The sequence below is a fragment of the Rhinichthys klamathensis genome, unplaced genomic scaffold (assembly GCF_029890125.1).
Source record: "Rhinichthys klamathensis goyatoka isolate OS25496 unplaced genomic scaffold, OSU_Roscu_1.1 h1tg000170l_1, whole genome shotgun sequence".
Lineage (NCBI taxonomy): Eukaryota > Metazoa > Chordata > Actinopteri > Cypriniformes > Leuciscidae > Rhinichthys > Rhinichthys klamathensis.
This window is the reverse complement of record NW_026606701.1, coordinates 2,084,732-2,103,955: the sequence shown is the minus strand read 5'-3', so window position 1 is coordinate 2,103,955 and position 19,224 is coordinate 2,084,732. Positions and strand designations below refer to the sequence as shown.

Sequence of the window (19,224 nt, the reverse complement as noted above, 5' to 3'; positions counted from 1 at the left end):
GAAGAAAAAAAACAACAACAACACAATATTGATATCTTAAACAAAGCATTTTGCATTTTTTGGGGGGGTGCTCAGCTTAAGTGTCTTGAGAGTTAGCCAGTAAATAATCTAAAAAGGGGCACCACAGTTTATCAAAGGTCCTTAAAGAACCAGTCTGTGACAGTCTGATCTTTTCCAATTTAATGCAAGTGAACACTTCTTTCAGCCATGTATCAAAAGAAGGGGGTGAGGCATGTTTCCACTTCAAAAGTATGAGACGGTCTGGCTAGTAAAGTAGTAAAGGCTAGAGCCTTTTGAACCGTTACTGAAAGGTTAACGTCAACGGTCATCCCAAAAATGGCCAGAAGTGGATTTGTCAGGTTCGGTTTTTGAGTGTTTTCCCACCCTGATTATTTTCCAAGCACAGCCTACATATGCTATACGTATTTGAACAAGAAACAACGAAGTATGTTTACAAGTATCTTTTATGGTAGAATATCTACTCAGTTGCATGATAATTATATAAATGCTACATACTCAAGAAAAAGACTTTATTCAGTGTAGAATTTTAACACGAGCATATATTGAATTAAAAAAACTTTTTAGTGTAACCCCCCCCCACCGACGCACCTCTATCTACCAACATGTAAGTTATTATTTGTTACTAATAACGGTTACCAACATATTACCAATGTAATATCTTACCAATATATTCACAATGTTTTAATGCAAATAGCTATTTGTTCTGATCATGGTTCTGATGTATAAATGTATGTAATAGATCAACATATCTATCTTGTATTAATAAAAAAGTATAGCCACCTGTGTTAATGATTTAGTGTTATTTTGATGTTTATATATATATCACATGTTTATATCACAACTAGCATTTCTCATTTGCAAACCATTGTCACAAATATCTCTGCTACATGCAGAACAGATAGACAGAGAGATAGGCAGGCCCACTGGGCCCAGACTGGCTCATAAGTATGCACATGCATGTGACCAGTTTCAGGTTAATAATTGTTCAGATTTACCATTGAATTCTGCAATGAACATGTGATGATTGTGCAAGCTAAAATGTACCAAAGAATATGAAAGAGTGGGAAAAGATAAAGAATAGCCAAATTATATTACTATGCATGTGCAATTATATGTACAGAAAAAAACATTTACATACAAGGTATATAATATGTACAGTATATATATATATATATATATATTGCCCGTGTGTTTATATTATCTCATGTTCATACCTTTACATTTTTAACTTTTACTCTTGATAAATTTGTGATCATAGGGGTCTCATTATCCTTCCTGGAATCTGGAGTGTCCCTCCAGATGTTGTGTAATATCCCTCTCCTCCCCTCCAGTGTTTACATTTCCCAGTCCTGTACATAAGTACTTTACAGATCACAGATTTCAAACAAGACAAAGGGAACCTGCCATTTCCCCTACCACCATGTTCTTACACTTCTTATTTGACATCTTTGATTTTAAAAGCTGGATCATTTTATTTTTTGTATTTCTGCTCATTGCTGATATTATCAAAAATAAGAATCCTTCCAATTTCCCCCCAGGACCTTGGCCTCTGCCATTCCTGGGAACTGTCTTCACTAAGATGGATTTTAGGACCATGCATAAGGTAGGAGCTAAATTCATATGTTTTTAATTTGCATGTCATTCAATTTACATTTGTTTTTAGCGTTGATTTCATTTATTTTCTTGTTTCTGTACTTTAAAATGTTTAGACTACATTAATATTCCTGGGGCCGTATTCACAAAAAATCTTAAGGCTAAAAGTAGCTCCTAACTTGCCTATTTAGGAGAAAGTCTTAAAATGAATGGCCGTGTTGTTCCTAATTTTAGCACTCCTAAATTTTTGCTCTAAGAGTATTTCACAAAGCATTTTAGTTAGGAGTAGTCAAGAGGACTCCTAAGACCAAATTACAAACAATCTTAAAATGGCTGTTGCCTCAGCAAGCCGCCCAAACCGGACACTGTACACCATTGAGGCAATAGGTGATAGAGCCTATAATTATTTTATTTTATTTTTTTAATTTTAGTTGGCTGATGTCTACGGGAAGGTGTTCAGCCTAAGAGTGGGCAGTGATAAAATGATAATCGTGTCTGGATATAAAACGGTAAAGGAGGCCCTCATTACTCAGATTGACAGTTTCGTTGACCGTCCAAATGTCCCACTGTTTCATAAAACTTTTAAAGGACTTGGTAAGTAAACTGACTATAATGCTTAAAACTAAACCAATTTTTATTCTGAAATGGACTTGGTGATTTCTTAATGATAATCCAACTTTCATCTTTACATGTCATTATGTAGGTTTAACAATGAGTAATGGATACCTGTGGCGGATGCATAGGAAGTTTGCTGCCTTCCATTTGCGGACTTTCGGAGAGGGGAAGAAAGTCCTTGAGCTCAGCATCCAGCAAGAGTGTGTCTACCTTTGTGATGCTTTTAAGGCAGAAAAAGGTAGACTAAATGTAATCAACTGGAGAATTTTTATTCATTGGGGCAAATAAGGATGAAAACAATTTTCCAATTTGATAAATATTCATGCTTTCTCCCAAACAGGACCTTTCAACCCTATGGCCACCTTAAACAGTGCTGTCTCAAATATCGTTGCCTGTTTGACATTTGGACAACGGTTTGACTATCATGATGAATGTTACCAAAGAATTCTGCGTCTTGACAATGAATGTGTTCAGTTAGCAGGCTCTTTTAGAGCACAGGTACTGATTCATGACAGCATCTTTAGACACTACTTTAATATTCTAACTTCCTAGTTAATTATAATTAAAAAATCTATTTTCATCACCCACTATATCATCTCTTACAGCTGTATAATGTGTGTCCTCGGCTCTTGGAATATTTACCTGGCCCCCACCAGACCATTTTTTCCAACTATAAGAAGATCACAGACTTCCTGAGAGGAGAGATCATCAAACACAGAGAGGACTGGGACCCTTCAAACCCACGTGACTTTATAGACAACTACCTGGTCGAGATGGAAAGGGTAACTAAAGTGGGATTTTTTTTAATTAAAAGTTTGAAAAATTCAATACTCCCACCCGTTTGAATAATTCAATACTCTACCCCCCTCCCCCCCATCAAGAAAAAGAGTGATCCTGAGGCTGGTTTTAACATAGAAGGGTTAGTGATATCATGCCTAGACGTGATTGAGGCCGGGACAGAGACCTCTGCTACTACATTACGCTGGGGTCTACTTTTTATGATCAAATTTCCAGAAATACAGGGTTAGTGTGGTTTCAGTTTTTATTTACTGGTTACAGAATATTGTACATAAATGTCCCCACTTGTCCCAACTTGTATTTCCCATTCAGAAAAAGTCCAGGCAGAGATCGACAGGGAGATTGGACAGTCACGTCAACTTTGCTTGGCTGACAGAGTTAATATGCCATACACTGATGCTGTTATCCATGAGATTCAAAGATTCGGGGATATTGTTCCACTGGGATTCCCTAAACAAGTTGCTAAAGACACAACACTAGGGGGGTACTTCATTCCTAAGGTATTTATTCTATTCTATTCTATTCTTGGTTGAAATATAGATACTAGATAGGTATTTTAATAGAAAACAATCTAATGTTGGCATAAAATTCTTAAGACAACCAGTCATTGTTTCTGTACTGGATGCTGCATAAATGCAATAGTTTTCATTCTGTCTTTATTAGGGCACCTCTATGACAACAAACATGTCTTCAGTCCTGCATGATCCAAATGAATGGGAAACCCCAGACACCTTTAACCCAGGACACTTCCTGGATGAAAATGGCCAGTTTCGGAAGAGAGATGCCTTCATACCGTTTTCAGCCGGTAATATTTTGTAAACACACCACCTGATATGACTTCTCAAAAAGTGATCTGTATTTATTTCTTTAACTTCTGGTATTAAAGAGGAAGACAAGCACACACTAATTAAACTTGATGTATCTATATTGAAGTGAATTAAGAGGGCAATATGCTTTTATAAACTAACCGATGTTATGATGTATAATTTAGTAGCCAAAGTAGTTTTTCTGGCACAATGAATGAATGAACTCTCAAGCTGTTATGCAACAAACACAATACATTTACAGAGCCAAGTCCAAAATATAGTGAATAAGGAATCGAATTGGTCAGTTATTTTTGTTTGACGTTACAACGCTTAATGTGAGAGAGGACGTTTAGGATGAACTGATTCATTAGGATGAACGCTCAAGTCTTACAATGGTACATACAGTGAGAGTTGAGCGTTTTAGTGAGCAATTGTCAGACATTAAAACAGTGTTTGTGCTTATCGTTATAATTGTATACTCATCAAAGCTTGTTGCTGGAAAAGCTGCAGTAACAGTCACGCTAGTGACCATAGTGAAAATTTGTCCTAGGTTAGTAGTGATGTCATACTTCGGTAACACTTTAGATTACAGCCTGGAAAGTACTGTGTAATTAAGAGGAATTTACAGAGTAACTTTCAGTAATTATAGTGTACCTATAAAGTACTTGCATGTAAGTATAAGGGAACAATATGTAAAGTTTGGGGAATAAAGGGGTAACAACCAGGAGAATTAAAAAAATATTTATACTGTAAGTATTATAGAACTAAGGGTAACTTATTCTACTATTATGGTACAACAATCTTACATTTGGGAGCAATTTAGCGAGAACATACACATTGCTTACCTTTTTGTAATAATTGTATACCAATACATACTGTATAGGCTTTTTTTAAATTACAAGGTACATATCTATGCATTTATACTTTTATTTATTTATTTTATGATAGTAAAAGTGCAGATGTTTAAGTTGGGCTAACATGTTTCAAGGCAAGAAAAGCTAAGACTATTGCGATTTTTTTTAAATACTGGGAAATATGTCTTGTTTCATGTGGTTACAGGGTAAGCGGTGCTTCTATAATAAATAAAGGTTTCCGAGTCAGTGATATAAGATTGTGTGTATACATTTTTATTGTTACCCTGTAACTACATGGAACAAGGGGGTAAAAAGCACCACTTTAATTTACAGCCCGCAATGTCACACTTACCCTGTAACTACATCGAACAAGGGGGTAACAAGCTACATGAAACAAGAGTATCTTTCCACAATATTTAAGCAAAAGTTGCAATAGTGTTCGTTTTCAGTGCAATTTTGTTAAAAAGATTACATTTTAAAAATTACAGAGTACATCTATGCATTTATAAAGTATACTGTACTGGTTCACCATTATTTCAAAAAGGTACGCAGTATATGTTCTTGCTAAATTGATCCCAAATGTAAGATTGTTATATCATAATAGTAGAATAAGTTACCCTTAATACTTACAGTATAAATATTTTTTTAATTCTCCTGGTTGTTACCCCTTTATTCCCCAAACTTAAAATATTGTTCTCTTATACTTATATTGTAAGTACAATATAGGTACACTATAATTACCGAAGGTTACGCTGTAAAATTGCTTTAATTACGCAGTACTTTCCGGGCTGTAATCTAAAGCGTTACCCATACTTCTAGTTAGTTTTCTTGTCAATGCTACAATATGAAGTGTAATTTTCCCGTATGGCATTTGCTTACAGGTAAGAGAGTGTGTTTGGGAGAGCAGCTGGCTCGTAATGTGCTCTTCCTGTTCTTCGCCTCCCTGCTGCAGCAATTCACCATCTCCAAATGTCCAGGAGAGGAACCCAGTTTGGAGGGCGAGATATGGTTCACATATGCTCCTGCTCCCTTCCGCATTTGTGTGTCCTCGCGTTAGAACAAAACAAACATAAAGGATGTTTTCTGATATGTGTTTCTGGCTGAACATCAACCGTAACTACACCACAAGTTATAGTTTATGTTACCATAATCTTCACATTTTTCAAAATGCATTTTCATTATAATCTTCATCATTACAAGAGCTAGAATTCCTGTAGAGCAAACAAGAGCATAGCACTAGCAATGCCAAGGTCATGGGTTCAATTCCCAGGGAATGTATGAACTGATAAAGTGTATAAACCTTAAATCTGAAAGATCTTCCCTTCATGCTGTGGAAATACAAACCGGAAGACAGAACACAACAAGCGCAGCAATGAAAAGGGGCGGGGCTACATTAATCGCTTTAGATAAAAGCATCTGCCAAATACATAAATGTCAACTGTTGTATTGTAGCCTTGTTTTTTTATGTATACATGTTCATGTATCCATATGTGTCTTAATGCACTTTGTAAATGATTTACTGAAGTGCTATTTGTCATGGAAATAAATTACACCTGAGTTTAACGTTTGTCACATAAAAATATATCTCTGTTTCATACAAAAAGATATAGATGAATAGAATTGTTGCACACAAAAAAATATTCTTTTAGTTACTTTAACTATAACCCAGTGAAGGAATCTTTCAGTCACAGACTCATTACTAAACAACAGCTGAGGTATTACGTAACATTGGGGCCCCAGACCCATGAGAGGCCTCTTCCTCTTGAACCCTGAAACATTTTGAGTGTACAGACTGCACATAGCAGGGACAAACTCCATTTTAGATTCAGTGTGTGTGCTTGTTTATTTAGGTCGGATAAATGTCCCTCTCTAGTGTGCAGGAGGTCCACATTCTTTTGTCCCATGCATTTTAATGGGGTTGTTTGTTCAATCAACTGAATTTAATGGATTGTATTAATTTTATGCAATGTTAAAAAAGTGTGATAAGTAAAGTTTACATTTAAAAACCTCTTAGATTTTGAAAATGGAGCAGCACATATTAGGCCTACAGTACATCTCACAACGTTTCTGCAGAGAATAAGAGGGAAAGAGCAAAACAAGGGTGTCTTATTACCTCTCCCAACCCTCTCGACTACTTAATCGTTCAGAAACAAAGGCTCCAGATGCAAGTACTCATGAGCATTCATATGGTACATTACACATATTATGTTTTAGTTGTAATTTTATGTAAATAAACTGCTATTATGCATCAAGAACCATTCTGTCAAACTAAAACACTAACACTGTAACGATTGCACAGATGCTCATATCTGCTGTCAGCATGCATGTGTGGCTTATCTCTTCAGTCTGTAGTTCAACTGTATAATTCAGTCATTATTCATGACTTGTTCCTGGTAAAGATTCTTTTGGAATGCAGAGTACTAGTTCATACAGAGGTTGGATTGGGGGTGTGTTATTGTTGGAAACTATAGTATAAACTTAGGCATTCAATACACAACATAGTTACATAATGGCACTCAAACTGTTCGTATGCCCCCTTGCTGCTGACTGAGACCCACGTTAACTTTTTTTTCCAGATAAAAAGTGCATGTGAACTCTCTCTCTCTCTCTCTCTCTCTCTCTCTCTCTCTCACACACACACACACACACACACACACACACCCTTTTACAACACTCAGGCTGAAATAAGTTTACTTCAGAAGAGTTTGCTGTCCATGAACTCAGCCATGATTTTACACTCCTTATACGAGAGCCTAGATTTTAAAATCAGCTTGTTTTTTATTTGTTTACTGCTGCTGCTTATAGATATGATCAGAAATAAAAATCCAGCTAATTTTCCACCAGGACCCTGGCCAATACCCATCCTAGGAAATGTCTTCACTGATGTTAACTATAAAACTGTGGACCAGGTGAGGCACTCTTGGATTAAGACACTGAAATAATTGAATAACATTTAGATTTAATAATGTAATAATAAATGTAATATATGATATATATATATAGTTAAACTATATTTAAATATTATTTTTTTTAAAACCAAGTAAATACAGATTGCCATGATATTTGTATTTTCACATGTGCTACTTGTTTAAAGTAATCCAATTACTTTTCCAGCTAATTGAGAAGTATGGGAACATCTTCAGCCTCAGAAATGGATATGATAAAATTGTGTATGTGTCTGGGTTTAAAACAGTTAAGGAGGTTTTGATCACTCAAGGGGAAAACTTCATCGACCGCCCTATTTCACCTTTATTTGACACACTTTATAAAGGCAGAGGTAGGTGTATGCATCTATTCTTAGTAATCTAACAATACCAATAAGCAGACCAATGGTTTTTTTTTAAAGAAAGGAAACACAAAGTGCCTGTTTATAATACAGGTCCTTCTCAAAAAATTAGCATATTGTGATAAAGTTAATTATTTTCCATAATGTAATGATAAAAATTAAACTTTCATATATTTTAGATTCATTGCACACCAACTGAAATATTGCAGGTCTTTTATTGTTTTAATACAGATGATTTTGGCATACAGCTCATGAAAACCCCATATTCCTGTCTCAAAAAATTAGCATATTTCATCCGACCAATAAAAGAAGTGTTTTTAATACAAAAAAAAAAAAAGTCAACCTTCAAATAATTATGTTCAGTTATGCACTCAATAGTCAATACTTGGTCGGGAATCCTTTTGCAGAAATGACTGCTTCAATGCGGCGTGGCATGGAGGCAATCAGCCTGTGGCACTGCTGAGGTGTTATGGAGGCCCAGGATGCTTCGATAGCGGCCTTAAGCTCATCCAGAGTGTTGGGTCTTGCGTCTCTCAACTTTCTCTTCACAATATCCCACAGATTCTCTATGGGGTTCAGGTCAGGAGAGTTGGCAGGCCAATTGAGCACAGTAATACCATGGTCAGTAAACCATTTACCAGTGGTTTTGGCACTGTGAGCAGGTGCCAGGTCGTGCTGAAAAATGAAATCTTCATCTCCATAAAGCTTTTCAGCAGATGGAAGCATGAAGTGCTCCAAAATCTCCTGATAGCTAGCTGCATTGACCCTGCCCTTGATAAAACACAGTGCACCAACACCAGCAGCTGACATGGCACCCCAGACCATCACTGACTGTGGGTACTTGACACTGGACTTCAGGCATTTTGGCATTTCCTTCTCCCCAGTCTTCCTCCAGACTCTGACACCTTGATTTCCGAATGACATGCAAAACTGAGCAACAGTCCAGTGCTGCTTCTCTGTAGCCCAGGTCAGGCGCTTCTGCCGCTGTTTCTGGTTCAAAAGTGGCTTGACCTGGGGAATGCGGCACCTGTAGCCCATTTCCTGCACACGCCTGTGCACGGTGGCTCTGGATGTTTCTACTCCAGACTCAGTCCACTGCTTCCGCAGGTCCCCCAAGGTCTGGAATCAGTCCTTCTCCACAATCTTCCTCAGGGTCCGGTCACCTCTTCTCGTTGCGCAGCGTTTTTTGCCACACTTTTTCCTTCCCACAGACTTCCCACTGAGGTGCCTTGATACAGCACTCTGGGAACAGCCTATTTGTTCAGAAATTTCTTTCTGTGTCTTACCCTCTTGCTTGAGGGTGTCAATGATGGCCTTCTGGACAGCAGTCAGGTCGGCAGTCTTACCCATGCTTGCGGTTTTGAGTAATGAAACAGGCTGGGAGTTTTTAAAAACCTCAGGAATCTTTTGCAGGTGTTTAGAGTTAATTAGTTGATTCAGATGATTAGGTTAATAGCTCGTTTAGAGACCCTTTTCATGATATGCTAATTTTTTGAGACAGGAATTTTGGGTTTTCATGAGCTGTATGCCAAAATCATCAGTATTAAAACAATAAAAGACCTGAAATATTTCAGTTGGTGTGCAATGAATCTAAAATATACGAAAGTTTAATTTTTATCATTACATTATGGAAAATAATGAACTTTATCACAATATGCTATTTTTTTGAGAAGGACCTGTACATCTGCAGTATATATGGAATCAAAGTAGCAATATAGATGATTATTGTCATTCAAGTTATACCGTTTTTATTGCAGATTAGCAAAGTGTTTTTGTTTGAAAACTAGCTTGTACACCAGGCCTAAACACAATTTCCCTCTATTGTCTTTGACGCTGACTCCTGACTGAGAAAGGGATCTCCTTTAACAATGGCTACTCATGGAGGAAACAACAGCAGTGTGCCATGAGTCACCTGAAAAACTTTGGAGAGGGGAGGAAGACTCTAGAAGAACATATTCAACGAGAGTGCTACTTCCTGTGTGGAGCCTTTAAAGAAGAGCAGGGTAAGTGCTCATATACACTCTTAAATATAAAGGTCATTTATTGGCATCCTGGTTTCATGAAGAACCTTTAACATCCATGGAATTTTACCATTGCACAAAAGATGGAAAAAGGTTATTTTGACTATTAAAATGTTGTTGTTTTTTACGCTAAGAAAAACATGGTTCTTCTAATAACTGTCCACCTAAAGGTTCTTTGGGGAATCCTAAATTGTATGGCATCACTATACTGTAAATACCCCTTCTGGAACCTTTATTTTTAATATGTAGAATAACAGTTTTCAGGGCAATTAGAGTTGCACTGACATGCATTTCATTTATTAAGAACAAAAATTAGCTCAGGTAAGATAGTAACTTTCAAACCATGGGCCTTGCATATAAAAAGTGAAATTTTACAGAAGTTACCAAAATATTCAATAAATATGTATCATTCTATCAATGTCTTTACTCTGACACACAGGCTGCCCCTTTGACCCCCTGGTTAAAATAAACAATGCAGTGGCCAATGTTATCGGTAACCTGGTGTTCGGCCATCGATATGAGTATGATGATGTTGATTTCCAGAAGCGTCTACAAATGAGTGCAGAGTCAGTGTTTCTTACAGGATCTGTGTGGAACCAGGTAGAGTCTGTTGAAAATACAGCTTATCTATAAAAAAATACAACTTTTTGATACTGTATGCATTTAAATGAGCACTTAAAGCATATTAAAACAATCATATTTAGGGAAATATTTTGTTAAAATATAGGGGTACAAAACATCAAAGCTTAAAATACAACATCACCATGGATGTTAATTACTCATCATTTTAACAAGATGTCATGTTTTTCTTTAGCTGTATGATGCCTTCCCGGGTATAATGAAGTGGTTGCCAGGACCTCATCAGACAATAATCTCAAACTATCAGGAGTTATCAAACTTCCTGAAAGAAAAGGTCGAGCAACACAGACCAGACTGGGACAGCGACAATCCTAGAGATTATATTGATACCTACCTGACAGAAACTGAGAAGGTTTGTTCTGCAGTAATGGGTGATGTACCCATTATGTTCTTGAATCAATTTCATTGCTAAGCAAATCACTGCTTATTCATGTTCTTGTGCTTCATTTGTGCCATAGAGGAAGAATGACAGCGAGGCAGGGTTTAATATTGGCAGTCTGGTGTGGAGCATGGTGGACTTGTTTGAGGGTGGAACTGAAACAACAACCAACACACTCCGATGGGTTCTGCTTTTCCTGATCAAGTACCCTGACATTCAAAGTACAATAATATAATATTCTTAACATGAACAGTAATAATGGACAGAAACAGCCTTGCTACTTGATGTGCATTGTTATTTCTCAATAATGTTCTTAAAATGTTTCCTTAACTAGAGAAGGTCAGAGCAGAGATCGAGCAGGTGATTGGCTCCCGTCCACCTACTATGTCTGATAAGCCAAACATGCCTTACACCAACGCTTTCATTCATGAGGTTCTCAGGAAAGCAAAACTTGTGCCTCTTAATATTGCTAGAATTGCGGGAAAGGACACAACTCTTGGTGGCTACTTGATACCAAAGGTAAAAGCAGATTATTGTGTTATTTTTAATGTTTAAATATTTATATACTATATCTTTAACCTTTATGTACTGAATTAAGGGGACTGTGGTGATCACTAATCTGACATCAGTGCTGTATGACAAACATGAATGGGAAACACCAGACACCTTTAAACCTGGACACTTTCTAGACTCCGAGGGCCAGTTCTGCAAAAGAAATGCCTTTTTCGCCTTCTCAGCAGGTACGGTTCATCGGTTTCTGCTGTATCTTAGTCAAACGCAACTGTCTTTTAAAACATATTTTTGGACTGCAAAAAATGTAACAAGACTGTAAAAAGTGTAATTCAGCCATGTAACCTTGATGCATTAATTCACATGTGATAAACATTAACAGGCAAAAGGCGGTGTCCAGGAGAGTACCTAGCACACATGGAGCTGTTCATCTTCCTCACTGTCCTCCTTCAGACCTTCAGTTTCAGCCCTCCTTCTGGTGAGGAGCCCAGTCTGGAGAGCCAGGTGGGCTTCACACAAGCACCTCTGCCATACAAGCTCTGCGCTCACACGAAATGAAGGAGTGGGGATGGAGTGTATGCAGTATGGCAACTTATCTGCAAGAAATATCACCCACAGCTTCCTTTTATTTATGGTTACACTCTGGGACTTTTACACGTATAAACTAATGGAATGTACAAGGTCATTTAAAGTATAGTATGATGCCTAAAACCAATTATAATCTGCATAAATGCAAGAAATGTGCTCCGGCCTTAAAAACTTACCTCCAGTCTACACATGTAAAGAATTGGTTCTGACCGAAAACAGCCACATTTGGTCAAATCTTTACTTTACGCATTATTAATTTCTCTCCTACATATTTTAAATCAATATGAATATGTGCTTGCCATCCTTCTCATTACTTATGCATCTCATTAAATTTTTATATAAAATAATTAATACTTTTATTCAGTAAGGATGCATTATATTTAGCTTACCCAACTACCTGTATTGAAGTACTGAGGCGGTGTGTATCTTTGTGATTTTGCTATACTTTTATCTTCTTCTCAAGCCTAGACATGTAACCTTTGCCTGAGTGACCATTAGTGTACTTTATTGATTGATTTACAAGCAATAAAACATTAATTCAATCTATGGAACGTGCTGAGTCATTGGGCTTATCAGGTTATACTGATCTCGTCCCTCATTCAAATAAGCCTATACAAGGTTTCTGAAAACCAGTAAAGCTATTATAAAAACTATAAATTCACCTTTATACATATTGAGTATCTGTAAAATAAAGAGCAATGAACATGAGCTCCTAAATTTACTGTCAAAACCATCATGTGTTTTACACTGACAACTTGTGTCCCCTCTTTACACTGGATAAACAAAAAGAGCAAATAGCACTGGATGAATGTGTGCGTGTGGGGAGGACTCAATCATCAGCACTATATGGCAAAAGTCAACCTTGGTTAAAAATGAACCTGCAAGGCATACAGTCCAACAGTCCACCTCATTGGTAGTCTCATTCATGCTGCAGATAATAACTCAATCTGAGGATGTATGAACATATAGCCGACATACATTTGACCTTCACACATCTCTCGCAACAGGTGTGGTGTAATCCATCAAGATCTTGTGTAACTTTGAGTCCGGTCTTTGTTCAAAACATTACAGCTATTGAGCCAAATGTCAGGGGAGTGGTAGGCTGAACAGATGGACAAAGACTGCCTGTTCAACATATTCCGCTAACCTCACATTTGACTTCTTTGCCTGCCATGGCGTTAACAGCGATTCTCGAGTATCTTGATTTTAAGGGACTATTGCTCTTCGTAGTGGCTTTTCTTTTGGTGGCAGACTACTTGAAGAACAGAAACCCACCGAATTACCCACCAAGCCCTTTCTCTCTTCCACTCCTAGGAAACGTCTTCAACGTTGACTCTAAAGAGCCACATATATATCTGACAAAGGTGAGCAGACAATTGCCACTTCTGGGTTGATAGCACAGGAAAAAGTGTTTATTATATTTAGAAAAGCATAACAAATTGTTTATTGATACTTTGCATTATGGACTAATGCCTGTATGAAGAGATTATTTGACAGTGGATATGTTTACTGATAGTAGATAAGCAATTATTAAGAAAATATAAAAATTAACCCACGCAAACAAGCCTCAGCAACATGCAAAACTCAAATTAAGTGTACATAAAATAAATGGATTTATAAAAAAAGGTGTAATTCTATAATCCTATAACACTGATTAATATGGTTCATGTCTTCTAGCCCATGCTTGCAGTTTGCTGAAAAAAACCTTTTATGAACCAAATGATTTGCATTAGTTCCAGTCACATGCCTCAAGCTTCTGAAACATTGTTTTACTTACAGCTAGGCCATGCCTACAACAATATCTTCAGTCTGCGATTAGGGAGAGACAAAGTGGTCTTCATTACTGGTTATAAAATGGCGAAGGAGGCCCTGGTGACTCAAGCTGAAAACTTTGTGGACCGGCCCTACAGTCCAGTGCTAAAACGAGTCTATTCGGGCAATGGTAGGTTAAATGGCTGTGACCTATCACAAGAGTTCAGGAAAAAGCATTGTTGATTGTTATATTGGACAACTCTTGTTGTTGTCTTGTAAAAGAAAAAGTGACATTCCTTAAAATTGTGAAACCCAAAAAGTTACATAATTTGGAACCATTTTGTATTAAATCTTCCCCCTAAATTGTAGGATTGCCTGCATTCATTAAGCTCAACCACTCAACCCTGTTACTCATATAATTAAAAATGTTCTTTAATTTATAGGAAACAAAAGCTTTGCAATAACTAAAACCCAACATATGATCCCAAACTCCTAAATTTGAACCCCTGTAACCCATTCTAGTGTAATTATTTAGTTTAATTTGATAATTTTGTCTATTTAATTATTTTGATGTTATTCAATGTTTATTTATATTATTAAAATTAGTATTTTAAACAGTTTCTAAACATGTCCCAAAGCTTGGTAACAGGGTAGAAAAAAAAACGATCATAAAGTCTCACACAAAATGAATAGAAAACAACACAGCCTAAACAATATTTAGACCGACCCCCAGGGCTGACAATCAATAATTTTCAATTTTGGAATATAATTAAATGTTGATTATTCGCGTTCCTACAGCTGGACTCTTCTTCAGTAATGGCGAGATGTGGAAGAAGCAACGACGTTTTGCTCTGTCAACGCTGAGGAACTTTGGTTTGGGAAAGAAAACAATGGAGCTGGCCATCTGCGAAGAGAGCCGCTTCCTGCTGGACGAGATGGACAGACAGAAAGGTACACAAACCTAATTTGCATGCATACGAATGTAAACAAAGGAATAAAGGATGGTATACTATGGCGAGTACAAGTTTGCATATCAGCATCTGTTCAAGGTAAATAATGAGAACTCATTTTATTTTTGTTATTCTCAGGAGCTGCCTTTGACCCAACAATCCTGTTCAACAATGCTGTTTCCAATATCATCTGCCAAATGGTGTTCGGTCAGAGATTTGATTATACTGACCACCAGTTCAGGACAATGCTAAAATATATTTCTAAAAGCATTCAATTAGAGGGCTCCATTTGGGGGCAGGTAAATTAATCATTTTTCTTTCTGATGATTGTCCTTTATGTATGGAAGCTCGTTTCTCTCTATTCAGACTTTTTTTCTCACAATTCCGAATTTATATCTCACAATTTTGACTTTTTTCATGCAATTTTGAGTTTAGATATAAATTCTATGGAGGCCCTAAAGGGACATGGTCATGTAAAAAATATGAGATGGGAGGGGAACAACATTTCTAAGGTTTTTTTTCTTCAAAGTTTTGCCAGTTTTCTTTGCGGGGGAATGCAAAAAATGGAGAGGGAACAGAGGTTTTGCGTGCGAATGTAACGTTTCTAATGAAAAAGCTAAACTTTCCATCACTATGTCCCTTTAGGGTCTCAGTAAAATTTTGAATTGCATGTAAAGTCAGAATAAAATAATTCAGAATTGTGAGTTATAAAGTCAGAATTTTGATATAAACTTTATATCTCGTGTTTATTTCTCACAATCCTGACTTTTTCTCAGAATTCAGAACCGTTTTTTAAATTTAATTTACTGTTTTTATTATAATTTTTTAATTTTACTACTTTATCCTAAAATTTGTCCTTTTTCTAATCTTTAGTCAAAGTGTCCAAGAAGACCCTAAAAACCAACAAAATGGCCTTTGATAAATCTATCCATCCATCGATCTTTAATTGTGGTCATGCAGCACTAGTGCAGACCCATGATAAAACATTTTTTCTTTCTTTCAGCTCTATGAAGCATTTCCAGGCATTATGAAGCACCTTCCAGGGAAGCACAATGACATGTTCAGTAACTACAAACTATTATATGCCTTCGTAAGAGAGGTTGTTATCAAACACAAGGCCGAACTAGACCCCTCGGAACCTCGGGACTACATCGACAGCTTCCTTATAGAGATGATGGAGGTAATACAACTATTAAAACGACAGGATGACTACAAACTAGCCTGTTTAACTTGAATGTATTTGTATGAATACAACAACTTATTTTACTTCTTCCATCACTGAGCAGAAGCCACATGAAACAGCAGACGGTTTTGATGAACAGAACCTCGTTCCATGTGTTCTAGACCTGTTTCTGGCCGGGACTGAAACTACATCCACCACACTATGTTGGGGTCTCATATACCTCATCACTTACCCAGAAGTACAAGGTAAAAAAAAAATCCATTCTTTAAACAATCTATTCAGTAATAATACATACAGAACTGACATTTGAATATATGGTGTTATTTGTAGAAAAGGTCCAGGAGGAGATAGACAGAGTGATTGGACGCTCACGGGAGCCTAGTATAGCCGATAAGGCCAACATGCCCTTCACTGAAGCTGTCATCCATGAGATTCTGAGATTTGGAGATACTGTACCAATGAATGGCTTACGAGTGGCTAATAAAGACACAACCCTTGGAGAGTGCTTCATCCCAAAGGTGAGTGATATTTTATACCTTCTTTTTGAAAATATTATTATATCATTATCACACAGAGTGTAATGTGGCTATTTAACAATGTTTCACTTTGAAATGTCAATTTTATCATTTGTCAAACTCAAAACATGAAGTCCGACTCTTTCTGATTCATTGTTTCAACCAGGGTACAGCAATTTTACCCATACTGCACTCTGTTCTCTTTGATGAGAATGAATGGGAGACACCCTACAAGTTCAATCCTGGGCACTTTCTAGACAAAGAGGGCAAGTTTGTGCGGCGGGATGCGTTCATGCCCTTTTCTGCAGGTAAAGTGAGAGAAGAAACACACACAGAAAAGGACTTCACTAGGAATCATTCACAATACTGGTTAAAAGTTTGGGGTCAGAAAGATTTTTTTAAAGGACATAAGAGCAATTTTTATTTTATTTTATTTGCTGACATTATTCAGCAAGGATGCATTAAATTGATCAAAAGTGACAGTAAAGACATAATGTTACAAAAAGTAACTTTTTCAAATAAATGCTGTTCTTTCTATTTGTAATTTTGTGCCCTTGGCACTCCACATCAGACTATTGTCATTCCCTCACAAACTACATCCCCCATAACTCACTGCCCGGACTCTTCATCCATTATCACATTCACCTGTGTCTCAGTTTAGCTCACCCCATATAAGCCTGGTTTTCTCATTCATTATCGGCGAAGTCTTGTTTAGTGTTTGTACTGCATTTCCGAGGATTCTCCCTGGTTTCATTGTCTCTTGGTTTGGGATTTTTGCCTGTTTGTTGGATTCCCTTTTTGCCTCTGACCCCTGCTTGTTTGTTTGTTTATTTGGACTGCCTTCCTGTGCTTGACCCTTTGCCTGTGTTTGATTACGATTCTAGATTACTCAAATAAACTGCATTTGGATCCTTAACCTTTGTGTCTCAGAGCAGTTCGTGACACTATTCTACTTTCTATTCATCAAACAATCCTAAAAAATAGCACTGAAGGATCATGTGACTGAAGACTGGAGTAATGAAAATTCAGCTTTCATCAGTGCCATCACAGGAATAAATTAAAATATATTCAAATAGAATATAAACAGGTATTTTATATTCTAATAATATTTCACAATATTGCTGTTTCACTGTATTTTGAGCAAATAAATGTAGCCATAAAGAGCACAAGAAACATTTAAAAAAGTATTTACAAATCTTACAGACCCCAAACTTTTGAACAGTAATGCAAATGAAAGTCAAACCGACAGTCTGTGTATTATGAACTTATTTGAATGAATGCTTATTTACATTAACGTCTCCCCACTCTATCTCTCACAGGAAAGAGGGTCTGTTTGGGGGAGCAGCTTGCTAGACTGGAACTCTTCTTATTCTTTGTCAGTTTGTTTAGAAAATTTCGATTTTCAGCTGCAGAGGGTGAGAAACTCAACCTCGATGGAGTGATAGGAGTAACACGCAGCCCGCACCCCTACAAGATCCATGCAACGGCACGCTGAACAAATCATATTCACTTTGGGAATACTATTATACGATAAATAAACAATATTATAAACAATTATATTACACGTTTCACTTAACATTTTAAATCTTTGAGAAAGCAAATAGAGTTTACGGCCCTTTTTGCTAACTCGCTTAAATGCAAAAGTTCAGCCGTTCTTGTTTGTTTAAAGGGTGTGAGAGAAAACAGCTTAAGCTCCCATATATGAAACATGCATAAACATGCTTAGTAATGCCTAGTCTACAAAAACTACTAGACTAAAGGGCTGGATGAACATTGTCCTAGTTCCAGGTGAAAAAAAAAGAGAGAAAAGGTCAAGTTACACATTACAGAATCATCTACCCGTTGGCACATTTCAGATTGTGGGGTGAGGGAATGAAGTTCAAGTTTTTAAACAGATAATGCATAGAGAGAGGTATTAGTCAACAAAAAAGCAAGGTTTTGTCATGATAATAAATAATCCGAAATCCATAATCTCATGTCACAATATGTTTATATGCTGTGCCATTTTAAGACTGAGGAACTATTTCCTTGTATATTTCCTTGTATAGGCTCTATTTCAGATTTCAGATCATTAAAAACAAGCACTTCAGTGTGTGTTTGTGTAACACAGTATATTATAATATAATATATAATATTTTTAATGTTCATAATTTCTATTCAAGTTAAATTAGATCCGCAAATTTTGAAGAATTGTCTGTACTTTTAGCACTACAAGTGTCACATAGTGGGATTGCAAAAATAACTAGAATGTAGCAAGATACTAACACAATAAGCATGTTGCTAACACAATTAGCTAGCGTGATTAGCATGTTGCTAGCATCATGCTAGCATGATTACTCTGTTCTAGTATGATTTACTATGATATACCACGTTCTAGAATGATTTACCATGTTTCTGGTATGATTTACCATGATTTACCACACTGTAGTATGATTTACCATGTTTCTAGTATGATTTACCACGTTATTTAGTCAAAAGAGCCAACCCCCATCTCTATACCATGTTCTGATGCAGAGATATGGGTCTTGCTAAACGGTTGCTAGGGTACTCTGTTTGGTTGCTATGGAGTTGCTTGGGAGCTGCCAATGATCCAAAGGCTGCTTGTCAGTATGAATGATATAAACCAACTCCCATGCCTCTGTGACATTCTGAATGGAAGACATCCCTCTTTGTTTTTTGGTTGCCAAGGTGCTCGACAATGGTTCCTAGGGCAG

At 36.8% G+C, this 19,224-nt stretch overlaps 3 protein-coding genes across 3 annotated transcripts; all 3 read left to right on the top strand.

The window, feature by feature from the left end:
* Positions 1-1,369: 1,369 nt before the first annotated feature.
* Positions 1,370-5,751, top strand: LOC130091793 (cytochrome P450 2J2-like). The gene is made up of 9 exons (XM_056259882.1): positions 1,370-1,624; positions 2,046-2,208; positions 2,318-2,467; positions 2,570-2,727; positions 2,835-3,011; positions 3,111-3,252; positions 3,340-3,527; positions 3,691-3,832; positions 5,569-5,751. The coding sequence occupies exons 1-9, from the start codon at positions 1,442-1,444 to the stop codon at positions 5,742-5,744; spliced, it is 1,479 nt and encodes a 492-aa protein (XP_056115857.1). The 5' UTR covers positions 1,370-1,441; the 3' UTR covers positions 5,745-5,751.
* A 1,588-nt stretch (positions 5,752-7,339) lies between these two features.
* On the top strand, positions 7,340-12,343 carry LOC130091792 (cytochrome P450 2J2). The gene is made up of 9 exons (XM_056259881.1): positions 7,340-7,596; positions 7,802-7,964; positions 9,827-9,976; positions 10,434-10,594; positions 10,809-10,985; positions 11,092-11,233; positions 11,347-11,531; positions 11,611-11,752; positions 11,905-12,343. Exons 1-9 carry the CDS (start codon positions 7,402-7,404, stop codon positions 12,078-12,080), a joined length of 1,491 nt encoding a protein of 496 aa, XP_056115856.1. The 5' UTR covers positions 7,340-7,401; the 3' UTR covers positions 12,081-12,343.
* An 802-nt stretch (positions 12,344-13,145) lies between these two features.
* On the top strand, positions 13,146-18,067 carry LOC130091791 (cytochrome P450 2J2). Its single transcript, XM_056259880.1, has 9 exons — positions 13,146-13,474; positions 13,890-14,052; positions 14,661-14,813; positions 14,951-15,111; positions 15,816-15,992; positions 16,099-16,240; positions 16,326-16,513; positions 16,677-16,818; positions 17,830-18,067. Exons 1-9 carry the CDS (start codon positions 13,283-13,285, stop codon positions 18,003-18,005), a joined length of 1,494 nt encoding a protein of 497 aa, XP_056115855.1. The 5' UTR covers positions 13,146-13,282; the 3' UTR covers positions 18,006-18,067.
* Positions 18,068-19,224: the final 1,157 nt, after the last annotated feature.